This window comes from Schistocerca cancellata, chromosome 10 (genome assembly GCF_023864275.1).
Source record: "Schistocerca cancellata isolate TAMUIC-IGC-003103 chromosome 10, iqSchCanc2.1, whole genome shotgun sequence".
Classification (NCBI taxonomy): Eukaryota; Metazoa; Arthropoda; class Insecta; order Orthoptera; family Acrididae; genus Schistocerca; species Schistocerca cancellata.
In genome coordinates this window covers 163,509,195-163,528,561 of record NC_064635.1, presented here as the reverse complement: position 1 = coordinate 163,528,561, position 19,367 = coordinate 163,509,195, and the positions used below count along the sequence as shown (strand labels likewise).

General features: G+C 39.8%; 1 protein-coding gene across 1 annotated transcript in view; it reads left to right on the top strand.

The window, feature by feature from the left end:
• LOC126106656 (X-ray repair cross-complementing protein 5-like) overlaps positions 1 to 5,476 on the top strand; it is a 180,745-nt gene extending 175,269 nt beyond the window's left edge. Inside the window, exon 15 of the mRNA XM_049913018.1 lies at positions 5,288 to 5,476. Coding sequence (XP_049768975.1) covers positions 5,288 to 5,302 — 15 coding nt within the window. The 3' untranslated portion in view covers positions 5,303 to 5,476. The remainder of the gene's footprint in view (positions 1 to 5,287) is intronic.
• The last annotated feature ends 13,891 nt before the right edge of the window (positions 5,477 to 19,367 follow it).

The window sequence follows — 19,367 nt, the reverse complement described above, 5'->3', positions numbered from 1 at the left end:
CTTCCATTGAGCTGACTGGCGCTTTGTTTCTGGATTGAAAAATGGCATCCACGTCTCATCCATTATGTGACATCAGCTATGAGTGGCTGACAAAAGTGCTTTATGCCATGTAATATCGATTTCAGTGCTTCAGGAGCTACCATGCTGTATTTGGTGGGATTTGATTTATACTTCATAATACGAACATATGCAGTGTATATGTTGCCAAGCATCAAAGATCTTTCCAAAATGCATTGTTTTTAGCTGGGTTGTCTAAAGTGCTGGGAAGTTCTAAGCCAGTACATAAAACTTTTACCATTCAAAGGATTCATAAGTTTTAAAGCTCTGAGGGAAAGGATATTGTCACTTAACATGAATAAAATGAACTTTCACCTGTGGTTATAGTGTATTTTCATCTGTAAAAAGGTGTATTTTTATCTGAAAAAAGTATTTTTTACCGGGGATTTGTTTATTTATTTTTTCTGCCGTGTATACTCCCTAGTGAGCACAAGGGAGGTAAAGATCAGTTAATACTGAAAACTTGGTAGTGGGATTGCACAGTTTAACTGTATTATGAGTAGTACCTAAAATTTATTAATAACAAAGCAGCCCAACATTCTTATTGGTATGTTACCTGTGCTGTCTGCCAGTGCAGTCAGTTGTCTCATAAACTGAACATAATTTCAATTACTCTCAAAACCATTAAACCCCTAATTCTTTAAAGAATCAATCTCCCAGGTATAAAACAGCTTCAGACATGTAACTACTTTTCAAATGAATTAATGTGTTAAATATCGTATGTTAAGCATGTAAGCAATGCAGAGTTCAAAAATAATTTCGGACCTGTTCTAAAGTGTGATGGAAGTTGCTAAGTACCGTACTCTCATTGTGAAACGCTGGATGAATGTGGTCTGGGTTATTTGCTTTCCATTTTAAGCAAAAGCTAGTTTTTCCCGCATCTCAGTGTTTCCAAAGACTTCTCCTAAACTATATTTCATACAGTGATACAATTTTGTAAGTATGTAGCAAGGTATACAAGGTGAGTCAGGAGGAAAGGTACATGCTTTGAGGGGTGATAGTACATGTGATGCTGAATAAAAAAATTTGCTGTGGACTTATGCCCTATTCTGAATATTTTCCGAGAAAGAATACATTTAAATGACCTTGTGGATGACATCGGAAGTTCACTGAGGCTTTTTGCAGATGATGCTGTGGTGTATCGAGAGGTTGTAACAATGGAAAATTGTACTGAAATGCAGGAGGATCTGCAACGAATTGACGCATGGTGCAGGGAATGGCAATTGAATCTCAATGTAGACAAGTGTAATGTGCTGCGAATACATAGAAAGATAGTTCCCTTATCATTTAGCTACAAAATAGCAGGTCAGCAACTGGAAGCAGTTAATTCCATAAATTATCTGGGAGTATGCATTAGAAGTGATTTAAAATGGAACGATCATATAAAGTTGATCGTCGGTAAAGCAGATGCCAGACTGAGATTCATTGGAAGAATCCTAAGGAAATGCAATCCGAAAACAAAGGAAGTAGGTTACAGTACACTTGTTCGCCCACTGCTTGAATACTGCTCAACAGTGTGGGATCCATACCAGATAGGGTTGATAGAAGAGAAAGAGAAGATCCAACGGAAAGCAGCGTGCTTCGTTACAGGATCATTTAGTAATCGCGAAAGTGTTACGGAGATGATAGATAAATTCCAGTGGAAGACTCTGCAGGAAAGACGCTCAGTAGCTAGGTACGGGCTTTTGTTAAAGTTTCGAGAACATACCTTCACCGAAGAGTCAAGCAGTATATTGCTCCGTCCTATGTATATCTCGCGAAGAGACCGTGAGGATAAAATCAGAGAGATTAGAGCCCACACATAAGCATACCGAAAAGCCTTCTTTCCACTAACAATACGAGACTGGAATAGAAGGGAGAACCAATAGAGGTACACAGGGTACCCTCTGCCACACACCGTCAGGTGGCTTGCGGAGTATGGATGTAGATGTAATATTCATTGTTATTTGTTTTCTGTACTATCAAACATTGTCACTGTTTACAATGTACCACAGTAGTGTAGAGCAAGTTGAGATAAACAGTTTGATTCGGGACACTTGTTGTCTATCTAGTCGAGAAGCTACCTCAAATTGGCCTACAAAAAGGCTACGTAAGACTCAGAGCACGTGCGTCACGCGATTTTTTTCAACATTCTCGCATTCTCTTTGTACAAACTGTTAGTTCTAGAGAAAAAAATGAATAGGACCTTTTTTATAGGAAATTTAATGTAGTTTAATTTTGTACTGCGGCACATTTTTGCTGGAGGGTGCGGTTTTGAAGTTATTCAAGAAAAATATACAAAAGTGGTATTAAATGTGTTCTATCTTGGAAACTATTCGAAATAGGGCATACGTCCATATGAAGTTTTTTGTTTAGTATCACAAGTACGGTCACCCCTCAAAGCATGTACCTTTCCTCCTGACTCACTCTGTATATACATACAGTCTGCAAAATGTGTTGCAAATAGAGTTAAAGAAGTAATAAACTGAAACGCCGTGCCTGACACACCATGTTAAGCAGAATCTAGTTCTTCAAGCATCTAAACATCCATGGCATCTTATCTCCTGAACTATATCTCCTACAGTGATAAAATTTGTGGATACTGTCTGCAAAATATCCTGTGAATAGTGTCAGTAGTAAAGAAGTAATAAATTACAACATCATGACTGATGCTGGCGATTTACCGTGAGAATAGTGAAAATGTAGTAAGCGCTAAATCTTTTTCCGTTCATCATTTCGTGAGGTGTGTCAGTGAGAAAAAGCCTCATAAAGGTTTGAAATTATGTCTAAAGTTTGTTAGAAGTCACTAAGCACTCTCATACTCAAACACTGGATAAATATAGTCAGAACTGTACCTCCTAATGAGTGGATTGTGACAGAATTTTAAATTTTTAAATTTGTTTAATAATTATGTGAAATATTGAAAATCAAAATTTTGTTGCCCTGTAGGCCATTAGAGAGGCAACCAGTAACTGGGTCTATGATACATCTACCAGGTTAGTTGGTTATTAATGTAGATAATCAAATAAATAAGCATTATTGTAAATACAGTGTGTAGTGAGTATGAAGATTTCCTGTCATACACACCATGGCTATTGTGTGTAGTTGTCCTGTCTGATTTGTTAAACTGATTTTCAGTTAGTTTGCCTTTTACTGGCAGAATGTGAATTAACAAACAGAAATGGGAATATTGTGTCAACAAGATCTTACAAGTGACACTTCTGTTGTGTTTAGCTCGTTCACTTAGATAGTTGTTATTTTCATAAGATATGACTATTATCTTTTTCTTAATTCTACTGACTTACTTTGTGTAGCTACAAACATTGTAACAAATTGTTCCTCACATCACATTCTTTGAAATGATCATGCTTCCCCTTGTCTTGTGTGGTCACTGTTGTACAAATGTGTACTGAAGTCACAAACATCGAGTCGCTCCACACTGACTTTGGTGATACCGCTTGTAGTCTGCAGCTTTCGGTAGCGGCTGGATCTGACAATAGCAACTATGGGATCCACGTAGCTCAGTGACACTCATCTGCAGCCATCTGCATGGATCTGCCATGTTGCGTCCCATGTCTCTTTCATCTTGGATGCATATCTTGTGTGTTATGTCTTGATGTCAGTGAAAAGACCTAGCTCAAGTAAGAAGGGTGGGAGGCACAGGAAGTAGGAATCAGTTATATTATGTTGTGGTAGGAGGAAAGGAATTGGATAGGAGCAGGAAGTGAAGTACGTGTTGATCAGGGACTGGTTGAGACTGATGAGAAATGTCTTTCCGTTTCACCCTGTCTAGTAAGTCTCTCCTGACTCTATTTTGTGAGCGACCAGCCGAGCAGTCTAAGGCGCTGCAGTCACGGACTGTGCGGCTGGTCCCGGCGGAGGTTCGAGCCCTCCCTCGAGCACGGGTGTCTGTGTTCGTCCTTAGGATAATTTAGGTTAAGTTGTGTGTAAGCTTAGGGACTGATGACCTTAGCAGTTAAGTCCCATAAGATTCCACACACATTTTTTTGTGGGCGACCTTTCTGTAACCCTACCATTTGCTTAACCTCATTAGTCCTTTTTCTTATTCTTCTTCCTTTCCCTTTAAACTTCTGCCAGGAAAAGGAGCCACCTGCCACTGGTTTAGAGAGTATATTTTGTAACTATCAAAACATGTATTGTCAAACATTGATTATTTTCATTCATAAACTAGGCTGTAATGTATTTGACGTTTGAAGTTTGTACCTCATTGAGTCTCTTACTGCCTTACATCTCTCAAAGTGTCTGGTGAAAAGCACTTTGTGAATTTACATTAAACTGCTAAGAATACAAACTCTCTAATTTTTGTGTTATTTGGAGATCATATTATGAATTACAGTAATCACAGAAAGAATGTTCCAATAAGGCTTTTTAGAGGAGGGAAAAATAATACTTTGCGTGCTCTTCACACACGAGGATGTGTTTAACATGCACATACTTAAAATTATTTATTGTTTGAAAACTATGTACAATATCAAAAATCATTTTCTGTGTCTTTGTTTTGTTTTGGGAAAAAGTTACTAGAAGTAGATTGTGGAAAGAAATGGCAACTGGTATGTCAAGTGTTAAAGTAATATATACTGTAAATCACAGAAACAAAGATCTGAAAGATTATTCTCACGCCATACAAATGTTGTCATACATATCCACAGTATAAAAGATTTCTACAATGAAATAGCTTTTTACCAGTTGTGTTGCTAGCTGGAACTACATTTCATGCTTCATTTTTGTCACTTTGTGGTGCCTGCTTATCACTCAAAGAATAAAAGGATGAATAATTGACAGAACATATTTCAAAATTAGGTTCACTATCTACAAAATCAGATAACCTGTGCCTGCCTAAATTTTTGAATAACTATCAAAATTGAATACATTAAAATTAAACATCTCATGTGGAAATGCCACAGTACTTTCCAGAAGTAACACAACAGACCTTTTAGGTCTAACTATTGATTTATTGCATGGATAGCTGTGAAATGATCTCTTAGCTGTTATTTGTAGTATCCCATTAATGAGATTTTAAAATATTTGTGCTCGTGTAAGCCAAAAAAGGAGCAAGGAGGGGGGGAGAATGGCATCACAGTTAGATTGTGTCTGCCACCACAAGTGGCAGTCTTTTGAATTTTGACACTGGTCATACATTAATAAGCAAAGCCATACCACTGATAACATTATGTTATTGATGTCATGTGTTTCATAAAATCACACTATATCTCTGCCTTTTTTGTTGCAGCTCATGGCGTTGTGAAGAGTGCCTGGAGCACCGTAGCGAAGATAAGAAGAAAGACAGAGAATTTTTTTCTTTGTGATGAAAACAAGATAATTCTTATGTCTGTGTTACCAGTTATTCCTAATCACCAAATGCAGCAGTATATTTTGAAGGTGTAAAACTATGCAAATAAAACTAAATATTTTTTTTAAATTTCAATTTTTCTTTCACAATTTTTTATTGATTGTCATTTAAGGATTGTGTTCTCGAAAGCTCAGCTTCAATAATGTCTTAATATTATTATTTAACAAGGTATTCTGCAAACAGCGAAAGATGTTGCATGTGTGAATAGTGCAAAAGAAAAGAAAATCTCGAATGGAACGAAGTAGCTATTAAAGAGGAGGTGAGAATTTCAAGCTAAGAATGATGGTAACATGATAAATCTTAAATTAAATAGAACTATTCATGAATGTCTTTGAGAGGATCTGAGCAGATACAACAACAGTGCGGTAAGATAAACTATTGAAAACATAAAGAATATTAAGAAAACCAAAGAATAACTGGATCACATTTCATCAGTTAATATTGCAAATGGCATATTAACAAACAACAAAGGGAAAATATTCCAAGATATCTTTAAGTCCCTGTAAAGCGAGAGATAAAAGAAACAGAAATAGATAACAATGGAAATAATGGCATTCTGGAAGTAATGTCAGAGTAGTTGTGTAAAACCATTCAAAATCTAAAAAATATTGATGACTATCCCTTGCTTTCCCATAGCTAAAAACTAGCAACATTTGAACTATGACGCTTGTTACTAGTGCTCTTTGCATTAAGCCAAGTTCATTCCAGATCTTCATCATCTGTCTGTCTCCACCTTGGTCCAGCATTCATTCCTTTTAGCTATTTGTCTCTTCGCTTTTTTTCCTTCTCATCATCCCGTGTTTGTTTCTGGGAATCCTCTTCTCCTCTGTTTGCTTAACATGCCAATACCATCTGAGCCCTAATTTCTCTGTCGTATGCTGTAATGGTTCCTTTTTCACTAATTCCCTGATCCTCTCATTCCTTAGCCACTCCAATGCTATTTCTGAAGCTCATCCCAGAAATTGAATGCAAAATTGTTGGCTATGAAATCCATGCACAAAATTCCTGGATCTGCAGAATGGTGAGGTCATGTGACTTGAGAGGCAGTTTATGTTGAGGACAAAAATACAGTTCTGCACATCTGAATGCTCACTCCTGAGACACATCCACTCTATGGCTACTTTTAAAACTTCAAGGGCGGAAAAGCTTTCCATCATCAGTCCCCAAAACCAATATTTCAATAGACCCCTGAAATGATTAAAATAATACTGATAAAGCCTAAATAAAGTTCTAATATTCGAAGGAAATCTAATTCTCTGCACTGTATGAGTTTTCACGATTGATCTGCAGTTGACAGTTTCAGTTTGGAATCACTACAAAATAACTATGTAAATAGGCAGGTTTGTGAAAAAAAATTGTTCTTCCAAAATGAAATGATACCTTGCAGCATCAGCAGGGAAATCTCAGCGCCAACAGTGTTATGAACAAAAAAACAGAGATGGGCCAAACTGTCAATCTGTGATAGCTTTTTTTTCCTGCTGCTGCTGATATTTGGTGGTATTTGTATTATAATTTACATGCAACAAAAAAGAAAAAAGTTAGTTTTAGCAGCTAACATATTAAAGATCCATAAAAAATATGGCTCTTTTGTACAATTTCTTAAAATATATTGGCACAAAAGTACTTTGTTAATGTGACAGAGTTCATCAGGTAGTTCAGTATAGACTGTCAAGACATGAGATATTAAACAGTTCATTTATAATTTTCAAGATGCAAGATATTGAACAGTTAGCACGTAATTTTTGAGTTGTGTGGTACTGCATATTTCTTGTCTGGATGGGACTCTGTCTGTCTACTTCAGCAGCAGATTTGTAGATTAGCCATATTTGTTTGAAGAACAGTCTTTATTTTTTGTGTTTACAAGATGTACTATTTTTTATGTTTCAAAGATGTACGGGTCATTTTAAAATGATTCACATAACAAATCATTGCAGTTATAGTTTCCTTATTTTTAATGAAAAATTTGGATAATGACTGGCCATAATGAATTGAATTGTTGGAAAAACGTTGTCAGGACTTTATTAAAAGTTCTGTAGGATTTCGGTCTAGACGGTATGGTGGCAGTAGAAAGAGAACCATTTTCTTATAAATTTTCATCAGTGGAATAAAGAGGAAGAGGTTGGTGCTCCTAAATAATGCCAAAATTGCAGCTTTTCTTGTCTCTCTGTATTTTGAATTATTTTAGCCCTAAGCTTTCCAGTCACTGTGAAAGAGAAGTGAGCACAAAACAGAGCTCTGCATTCACAACAACGAAACATAGCTTGGCACTGTTGTGCGGCAGTACTCTTTGCAGACTGTGTCTTTGTAACATTTATTCACAGTGTTCATCTAAATAAACCACTGGCTATTTTAATTATAATGCTTCACTTCTTTACAAAAAATCTGATGTACGAGGGTTATTCCAAAAGTAAGGTCCGATTCGCCGTAACTATTGAAATTTGGCGCCAGTGACAAAACACGCATGCGCGCCGACTCCCGGCAAGCCTTGCGCGTCAAACGCCGCCATTCGCTTTGTTACTGTTGCTGAGTGTAGTTCACAGTGTCACTTTACAATGTTTAAGACAATTGATCAGCCCGCCGATTGTGAAGTAAGGGCAGTGATACGGTTTTTGTCTGCAAGAAACAATTCAGCGGCGGAAATCCATCGGCAGATTACTGAAGTGTACGGTCCTAACATAATGAGCGACAGTAAAGTGCGCAAGTGGGTGCGAGCTTTTAATGAAGGACGGGATAATGTGCACGATGAACCACGGTGTGGCCGACCATCAGTGATTTCAGACGATTTGGTCAATGCGGTTGACAAAAAAATTCGTGAAGATCGCCGATTCACTATTACAGACGTAGACATGCATTTTCCGAATGTGAGTAGAACAACTTTGTACAGAATTGTGTCTGAACATTTGAAGTTTCACAAATTGTGTGCCCGTTGGGTTCCCAGGCTGCTTACTGAGCCCCAACGAATGAAAAGAATGGCATTTGCTCTTGATTTTTTGGAGCGATATCATAAGGAAGGTGACAGTCTTTTAGACAATGTTGTCACAGGGGATGAGACATGGGTTTCTCACATCACTCCAGAGTCTAAACGTCAGTCAATGCAATGGCGTCACACGTCATCGCCAGTCAAGGTCAAGGCAAAGCAGACAATCTCAACACGTAAGGTTATGGCGACTGTGTTCTGGGATAGACGTGGAGTATTGTTAGTCGACTTTATGGATAGAGGAACAACGATTAATAAAGCTGTCTACTGCGCAACCCTGACTAAACTTCGACGTGCAATCTAGAATAAGCGACGTGGTCTTTTGTCGTCTGGAATCTTGTTGTTGCATGACAATGCCAGACCCCACACTGCAAATGAAACGCAAGCTCTGATCAAGAAATTTGGATGGGAACAGATGGACCATCCTCCTTACAGTCCGGACCTGGCACCAAGTGATTTCCACCTGTTCCGTTACTTAAAGGAGTTTCTCGGCGGCAAGCGCTTCGACACAGATGATGAAGTGAAAGAAGCAGTTAAGGACTGGTTATCGTCACAGGCGGCCGATTTCTATAACATGGGCATTCAAAAGCTTGTTGAACGATGTGACAAATGTTTAAATAAGTATGGAAGTTATGTAGAAAAATAGATAAAGATGTAAGGAATGTAAATAAAACAATTGTTTTGAAAAAACATTTTAGTTTTGATTTTTTTTTTATAACCGGACCTTACTTTTGGAATAACCCTCGTAGTACACCCTTTTTGCAAGTATCCATGCACATTGGCTCTTTCTTTCTGGCACTAATCTGCAACCAAATCTGCCATGTTTTTGCAAAAATGGTAGTGCCTTGTATTTTTCATATCATCAAAGAAATTGTTGTTTAATAACATATTTACCAGTATAATCGCATTCTGTTTACTCTGCATCACTCGGCATTGTGTCACTCCATCTGTAATTTCCACACCATTGACTTACTTCACTTTCTCTTGTCAAAGTGTGCTCCTACTTTCTGACAGCTTCTCTGTTGGCAGTACTGAACCTGTCACATTCTCATCATCAGTAAAATTAATGACAGTAACAGCAAGTTGTTGCAACTTCCTGCAAAGGTATTTTCCATGATCAGTTTTTGTGGTTGCACTGTGAGGTTACAGTCCAAGCCAATTTGAACTGGAATGTGACTTCTAGTCAGGTGAGCAAGTTAGTTCCCACTAGGTCGGGTAACCAGTTTGTCTTGCCAAATAATACATCCCTTTAGCAAATTTTTCTAGAAATTGCGGTACTGAGAAATACGGCATCAGAAAAGCATTTGACAAATAATTTGAGAAGTATGTGCGTCATGTAATTGATTTAAACATCGAACTCTCACAACCTTGACAACATCAGAATCTACACATTATGTAATCTATGTGCACATTCAACATTATCAGTATTTCAGTTACAGTAGCATGCTTGTGTGTGTGTGTGTGTGTGTGTGTGTGTGTGTGTGTGTTGGTAAATGTGAGGACAATGCTGTTTCTTTCAGTTCCAGTCTGTATTGGGAAGTCAGTTGTTCTGTTATTTTTTTCTGTAGTGATTGAGGCAGTTCTTGCTTTGCTCTGGAAAATCCAGGATGGAGGAATGACAATATTATGAAATTGATAAATTGCTACTACCATATAGTGGAGATGTTGAGTCACAGACAGGCATAACAAACAGGCTACTAAACAATTAAACTTTTGGTCAAAAGGCCTTCTGAATTAGACAACATACGCAGACAAAAACACAAAGGCCAGAGACAGTGGTCATGTACATTTGCGTAAATGTGTGTACGTATGTTGTCTAATTCAGAAGGTCTTTTGGCCAAAAGCTTACTTGTTTAGCAATCTTTTTGTTGTGTGTGTCTGTGACTCAACATAAGGTTGGAATGTTTTCCACAAGCAGTCAAAGTTCAAACACTCCAAAGTAGTGAGAAAATAAAAAGTATCTTGTGCTACTCATACCTTGTAATTTTCCAGAATTCCTCGTCATCTACAGACTCTTGGGTTTCCTGCTACTTTATTCTCTGAACTTTTGCTCCCTATCCACCCCTTGGATTTGTGAACTATTGGACTGACTTGCAATTTATTAATTTTCTTTATTTAAATGAAGAGAAAGACATTTTATCTTTATTAGATGGAAACAGATAAACTGATGAGCCAAAACGTTATGACCACTGTCCACTGCAAGATTGAATGCCTTCTGGTGGGTGTTGCGGGCACTTGATACTGTAAGGAAAGAGCTGAACAACCAATTATTATAGCGAAGATATGGGCCACAGATGTTGAAATTCACTGACATAAACAGCATAAGGGCACACTGTTGTGGTGTTGCAGCTGGAAATGAGAATCTCTGAAATGGTGAAGCCGGTCGCCTGTTGGCGTACTACTGTCATGAGCACCTATGGAAAGTGGTTGAAGGATGGTAAGATAACAAGTAGGCCATATGGTACTGGACGACCACGTCTCACAAAATGAGAAGCTGCTGGATCCCCCACTGTGTAAACCAGGATATGCAACAATCTGTAGCAGATCAGATGACAAGAGTACAGTGTTGGCGCAAGCACAAGTATTTCAGAGCACACTGTTCAAAGGTCATTGCTAAACACAGAGCTCCACATCACACATCTGTACATGTTACTGTGTTGACCAAACATCATCTGTTATTACTGCAATGGGTACAGCACAACTGGGTTTTCATTGTGGCTCAATAGAAATGTCGCCTGTCGAATGAATCACATTAATTGTTACATCAGGTCAATAGGTGGGTCTTACACGCCGTCATCCAGACAAATGGCTGCACGAAACGTGCACCGCACCACGGATGCAGGCTGGTGAGGGCAGAATTATGCTATGGGGTACATAGAGTTGGACTTCCGTTGGATCTATAATTGTAATTGAAGGTATCATAACAGCCATGAACTATGTGAACATTATTGTGGATCACCTGCAATGCTTCATGCTGGAAGTCTTCCCCTATGGCAATGACATCTTTTAGTGGGATAACTGTCCCTGTTGCGAGGTCAGAATTGTGCTGCAGTGGTTTGAGGGGCATTATAGTGAACTCACACTGATGTCTTGGCCAGCAAATGTGCCTGATCTGTACACTTTGGAACACACATTGGGCACCAGCTGGGTGCCTGTAAACCATCATCCCTAATTTGCAGGAATTGCTTGACCTGTGTGTACAGATCTGGTGCCACATACTTCTAGAATCCTGTCAAGGACTTGTAGAATCCATGCCAAGTAGGATCTCTCTTATACTGTGTTTGAAAATTGGAACAACATGCTATTAAGCAGGTGGTCATTACATTTTGGCTCATAAATGTACATAAATGCAAGAATAAACAGTAACAGTCTAAATGGCAATTTCTTTTCTTTCTGTTAGTGGTGAGCAGTTTTATTTATCATGACCATCATCTGACCTCAATTAATTTACCAGATCACAAGAACAGCTGATGCCTAGGGCTACTGTGTGCTGCCAAAAGGTAGCTGTTGCCAACTACAGTCCTTCACACTAATAACTGATATTGAAATGATGTCTGTCGACAGGTAAGAGATGCAGCTGCCCATGCCTGCGGCTCACTGGGTTTCCTCTCAGCAATCACTTACTGGCATTAAACACAACTGTTAAGACATATAACTGTATGCTTCTGGAGAAAATTAAGGTACAACAATCATAAAACTACTTGCAGGAAAGATGGATATTACACTGGAAGAGGGGTTCCAACGAGGCAGTGCAAGGCGACTAGTTGCCTTGAGTCACACAATACATGTCGCAAAGTTTTAGGCTGCATCATTAGGAAGCAACAGTGTGTGACGTGGATGTGTGCATTTCCAGGACTTGGCTCTCGGAACATTAAACTGAGACTGACAGATAGAGACAGTGCATACATTGAGCCATGTCTGCAGTGCACAGGTGCAAACTGGTCGGGTGTCTTAGGGTAGGTGTAGAGGAACACCTTTTGTCATGCAACTCTTTCGTCTCTCCCTCGAAGTCTGTAAAATCATATGTAGACTTCTTGTTCTTCTTCTTCTTCTCTCTCTCTCTCTCTCTCTCTCTCTCTCTCTCTCTCTCTCTCTCTCTCTCTCTTTTTTTTCCCCTTCCTTGTAAAAGGTGATTGCAGTGTCAAATGAAGTTATGATCTTGCAGAAATAACAGAAGGATATATCACCTTACTTCTGGAGCATGCTACACTGGGCATTGGGAAGTCTCCTTGTGGCTTATACAAGAGATCCAACTTCCTTGCATTTCATTCTCCTATGGAGGAACACTTGTTCCATGAAACTTCCTGGCAGATTAAAACTGTGTGCCGGACCGAGACTCGAACTCGGGACCTTTGTCTTTCACGGACAAGTGCTCTACCATCAGAGCTACCCAAGCACGACTCACGCCCTCTCCTCATAGCTTCAATTCTGCCAGTACCTCGTCTCCTGCCTTCAGTCTCGGTCTGGCACACAGTTGTAATCTGTCAGGAAGTGTCATATCAGCGCACACTCTGGTGCAGAGTGAAATTCTCATTCTGGAAACATCCCCCAGGCTGTGGCTATGCCATGTCTCTGCAATACCCTTTCTTCCAGGAGTGCTAGTTCTGTAAGGTTCGCAGAAGAACTTCTGTGAAGTATGGAAGGTACGAGATGAGGTACTGACAGAATTGAAGCTGTGAGGACGGGGCGTGAGTCGTGCTTGGTTAGCTCAAATGGTAGAGCACTCGCCCGTGAAAGGCAAAGGTCCGGAGTTCGAGTCTCGGTCCAGCACACAGTTTTAATCTGCCAGAAAGTTTCATATCAGTGCACACTCCTCTGCAAAGTTAAATTCTCATTTCACTTGTTCCATCTTCCTGATGTTCAGCAATGTAACAATTTTAATTAACTCTTCATTCAAAGTTGTGCAAGTTATTTTCTTTTTTTGTGTAAGTGGTAGAGTCTGTCTTGCTCATTAGCTATTGAAATTGTCACAGCATCGAGTGGTATGCGAGCAACAATTTTACTAGCAATTTCTTCTCTCTTCTGCTACAGGAGGCGCAAATCACCCAAATCACTTGTATGACTCGGTCTCTGCAGTGAAAGGAAGAGCCTGTCCATGAATCCCTTGACTCTGACTCAAGCTTTCCTGTGTTTTCATGTGCATTTATCAGTGGATTTTGATGCATAAGTGCCAGTTCAGTGACACTGGTAACAGTAAATATTCGTTCCATTAGTACAATTTGTAGCACCCCTGAATCTAGTGAATGAAACATTACCCTCCATTTCAATTTCTTCTCGCTATGAAGTGAAGTCACTGAATGACTGAAGCTGTATTTCCTGATACACTAGTTGAACATTGTGAATACATTTAAAATGCTCAAGAATGTCCACTTTCTTCGAATTTCAGATGTCAAGAAAACTGCAGTTAACAGCAATCTTATGGTCACAAGATGAATGTCTCGCATGCCCCCAAAGAAATGACTATGGGTGAGTAATGTGTACAGTGGCTGGGAGTGAGAAATGAATAAATAGTGTAACAATAGGCTTTTGCCTTATTAAATAACTTCTTTTTAAAATAGTATTGCTCACTAGGCATAACCCGAATAAAGTAGCTGTGTTTTAAACCTACTGGTCTTGTATTCAGGGAGGTGGCGGCTTCAATTTTCATCCAGACATCCGTAATTAAGTTGTCCATGGTTTCCCTAAATTCCTTCAGGTAAATGGTGAGATGGTTTCTTCGATAAGGTCATGTCTGACTATCTGTTCCATCCTTGTCGAACTAAACCTACAAGTATGTAAATACCTATATATATGAATTATGTCATTTTCGTTGTTCTTAAATTGTAATACCAAAACGTGACCAATATCGTTATAAATGTGATCTACGGATGAATACTGCTACTACCACTGCTACTTAATTCTTTGTCACCTAGACTGCATAGGTGATCACCTTCTCCTTTGTTATTTATTTCCTTTACCAAAACTACTACTTCTTTCAAAGAGTGTGCTTTTTTAACATGTCTCTGTAAACTTACATACAGTTGATATTTGTGCCGATATACTTCCATGAATTAGCACCTATGCGCAAATAGATGATACAGTGCACCACAAGCACCTAAGATGGAAGCAAGTTTGTGCATGACCACTGCTTGAGTGGCATGAGACGTACACATCCCTAAGTGCTAGTGTAAAGTAAAGAGCAGCTTCAGCCTCCCCCAGGTTCTCTTGGGAGTGTTCAGCTGAACAGCATTTGGTGGTGCATACAGATCCTCAGGCAGTGAAGTGAAGTTCAACACAGCATAATAGGAATGCAATGTGCACACACTGCCAGCACCTTGCATACTACAACGTCAACTAATATGTATTGTCACTATGCAAATGTAACCGTCACTACTCATTCGTCGTCTCTCAGTGTAACTGCTGCAGATAGCATAAAATTTTACATGTTAATACACCCACAATTTTGAAGTGTTGGACCTGCCACGAGCTGCTCGATAAAGGTTAAGATCTAGAGTTGCAATTTTAGTGAAGATTAAGAAACTCTGGCTAACAGTGATGGACAGGATGCAGATGCTTGACAACGTCTGAAATGTGCTAGGACAGCACGGGAAACTTTGTGAAATGGATGCAAAAGTGTAAGAAACAGATAACTGGTAGAGTTTAATAAAGTTATCTGAAACACAAAACAATGAGTGATTGCTGCATAATTTCTTAAGTTTTATTAACACAGTCAAACTGTTTGATCTGTCTGGCACATAAATTCACGAGAATGTGAGTTTCTGTGCACTGCATGACATGTATTTTGGTAGCATTGCCACTCAGCAATAGCACGAGTTCTACAGTAGAACCCCTCTAATCCGTCACCTTCGGGACCGGGACTGTGGTCGGAACGAAAAAATGGTAGGATTATTCGAAAAGTGTAATATTTATTGCAAAAAATATCAATAGACATTTAGTACAAAAAATTAAACGAGTTAAGAACTAAAAGACGTCTACAGTAATATCAAAAGATGTTTTTTACACAGTGTTAAACAAAATATTAACTAAAAAACGTCTACAGACACTGTAATATGTATTGGTTTTAAAAGGAAAAACGACAAACAAATTACAGTACTGTACTGAACTTAATAACGTATAACGATATGTACTGTAAACTAAAAAATGTTTATAGCAAAGTATATAAAACAAATTTTTTACAAAGAAATAAACTACTGTATGTATAACCTAAGAAATGATTATACTGTATGCATTGTTTTTACAGTAAAAACGAAAACAAATTACTTGGAAAAAAAGTCAGTGCTACATTTTTGTTTAGCAAATGTTATTGTAGATTTAGCTGAAGTGTCCCTCCATTTTTTTTTTTTATCGACAAAACGCCCATTGGAGTTGAAGTTGGATTTTGCTCGATGTATTGAAGGGCGATGTCACTAGCGTTTTTGCATCGTTGTGTGAAATCCGGGTGGGGGGTTCGTCTTTGCCGCCCGAGTCCTCGTGCACACTTCCTGGCTAACAGCGGCAACAATCTGGTCGTCATTGAGCTCTTCAAAAGTGTCGCAGTCTTTGTCACATTCGTTGATCCACTCTTCAACTTCATTGGCAGGGACGTTCAGCTCCAGAGTTTGTAGATCTTTAACGATTTCCAGTGCGTCGTTGTTTTGCTCATCGTCGGTACGTTCATTTTTAGTCATAACTTGTGGCCAAAGCTTACGCCACGATTTCCGCAGTGTGCCAGGTTTCAGTTCGTGCAATGCTGCAGCGATTATGTAGATAGCAACTTTGATGTTCAGGGATTTCATTGCCTCAAATAAGTTATGACCTCCTTCAGATTTTTCCAAGATTGAGCTGATATACTTTCTGCGATATCGCCTTTTTAACCATTCGATAACGCCCTGATCCATTGGTTGGATGAGTGAGGTCACATTAGGAGGCAGAAAGAGAGCTTTTATGTCCGCTTTCACCAAATCTTCCTCAGATGGATGTGATGGTGCGTTATCCAACAGCAGTAGAGCACAAACAGGCAGATTTTTTTGCTGACAAATGGCTTTTTTGACAAATGGCACAAACTCGTCGAAAACCCAGGATTTAAAAAGGTTGCAGTCCATGCAAGCAGATTTTTGGTTGCTGTAATAAACCGGCAAGGAAAATAAGTTTATATTTTTGAATGCCCTTGGCTGCTAGACAAGCTCAAGTATTGTGGCATGAGTGGGACAGTGCACAAATGGTTTAATTCGTTCCTAACTGGAAGAGTGCAGAAAGTTGAAATAAGTAGTTCTCATAATATGCAAAGATCAGCACGTTCCTCAAACTGGGGAACTATCAAGAATGGGGTTCCACAAGGGTCAGTCTTGGGTCCTTTGTTGTTCTTAATATACACTCCTGGAAATGGAAAAAAGAACACATTGACACCGGTGTGTCAGACCCACCATACTTGCTCCGGACACTGCGAGAGGGCTGTACAAGCAATGATCACACGCACGGCACAGCGGACACACCAGGAACCGCGGTGTTGGCCGTCGAATGGCGCTAGCTGCGCAGCATTTGTGCACCGCTGCCCTCAGTGTCAGCCAGTTTGCCGTGGCATACGGAGCTCCATCGCAGTCTTTAACACTGGTAGCATGCCGCGACAGCGTGGACGTGAACCGTATGTGCAGTTGACGGACTTTGAGCGAGGGCGTATAGTGGGCATGCGGGAGGCCGGGTGGACGTACCGCCGAATTGCTCAACACGTGGGGCGTGAGGTCTCCACAGTACATCGATGTTGTCGCCAGTGGTCGGCGGAAGGTGCACGTGCCGGTCAACCTGGGACCGGACCGCAGCGACGCACGGATGCACGCCAAGACCGTAGGATCCTACGCAGTGCCGTAGGGGCCGGCACCGCCACTTCCCAGCAAATTAGGGACACTGTTGCTCCTGGGGTATCGGCGAGGACCATTCGCAACCGTCTCCATGAAGCTGGGCTACGGTCCCGCACACCGTTAGGCCGTCTTCCGCTCACGCCCCAACATCGTGCAGCCCGCCTCCAGTGGTGTCGCGACAGGCGTGAATGGAGGGACGAATGGAGACGTGTCGTCTTCAGCGATGAGAGTCGCTTCTGCCTTGGTGCCAATGATGGTCGTATGCGTGTTTGGCGCCGTGCAGGTGAGCGCCACAATCAGGACTGCATACGACCGAGGCACACAGGGCCAACACCCGGCATCATGGTGTGGGGGGCGATCTCCTACACTGGCCGTACACCACTGGTGATCGTCGAGGGGACACTGAATAGTGCACGGTACATCCAAACCGTCATCGAACCCATAGCTCTACCATTCCTAGACCGGCAAGGGAACTTGCTGTTCCAACAGGACAGTGCACGTCCGCATGTATCCCGTGCCACCCAACGTGCTCTAGAAGGTGTAAGTCAACTACCCTGGTCAGCAAGATCTTCGGATCTGTCCCCAATTGAGCATGTTTGGGACTGGATGAAGCGTCGTCTCACGCGGTCTGCACGTCCAGCACGAACGCTGGTTCAACTGAGGCGCCAGGTGGAAATGGCATGGCAAGCCGTTCCACAGGACTACATCCAGCATCTCTACGATCGTCTCCATGGGAGAATAGCAGCCTGCATTGCTGCGAAAGGTGGATATACACTGTACTAGTGCCGACATTGTGCATGCTCTGTTGCCTGTGTCTATGTGCCTGTGGTTCTGTCAGTGTGATCATGTGATGTATCTGACCCCAGGAATGTGTCAATAAAGTTTCCCCTTCCTGGGACAATGAATTCACGGTGTTCTTATTTCAATTTCCAGGAGTGTATATTAATGACTTGCCATTCTATATTCATGAAGGGGCAAAGTTAGTTCTCTTTGCTGATGATACAAGTATAGTAATCACACCTGACAAACAAGACTTAACTGATGAAATTGTCAATACTGTCTTTCAGAAAATTACTAAGTGGTTCCTTGTAAACGGACTCTCACTGAATTTTGATAAGACACAATACATACAGTTCCGTACAGTGAATGGTATGACACCATTAATAAATATAGACCTTAATCAGAAGCATATAGCTAAGGTAGAATATTCCAAATTTTTAGGTGTGTCCATTGATGAGAAATTAAATTGGAAGAAACACATTGATGATCTGCTGCAATGTTTGAGTTCAGCTACTTATGCAATAAGGGTCATTGCAAATTTTGGTGATGAACATCTTAGTAAATTAGCTTACTACGCCTATTTTCACTCATTGCTTTCATATGGCATCATATTTTGTGGTAATTCATCACTGAGGAATAAAGTATTTATTGCACAAAAGTGTGTAATCAGAATAATAGCTGGAGTCCACCCAAGATCATCCTGCAGACATTTATTTAAGGATCTAGGGATATTCACAATAGCTTCTCAGTATATATACTCTCTTATGAAATTTGTTATTAACAATCAAACCCAATTCAAAAGTAATAGCAGTGTGCATAACTACAATACTAGGAGAAAGGATGATCTTCACTATTCAAGATTAAATCTAACTTTGGCACAGAAAGGGGTGAATTATACTGGCACTAAAGTCTTTGGTCACTTACCAAATAATATCAAAAGTCTGACAGATAACCAACAAGTATTTAATAAGAAATTAAAAGAATTTCTGAATGACAACTCCTTCTACTCCATAGATGAATTTTTAGATATAAATTAAAAAAAAAATAAATAAATAAATAAATAAAAATAAAAAACACAAAAAATGAAAAAGTTGTTATATTAACTTAAGTATGTTGTTAAATTAACTTAATTATGTCATGTATTGGAAAATTTGACTCGTTCCACATCAGTACGAAATATCGTATTCATGATCCATGGAACTAGTATTACTCTAATCTAATCTAATCTAATCTTAGATTTGCTAGTGATGAATAAGGGGAGCTTGTGGGTACCATCTGCGTTGCTACAAGGAATGACTGTTATTCTTTCATAAGTTTCGTTCCTACCACGGATTCATTTGAAGCTGCGAGCGTTTTTGTTGACAACATT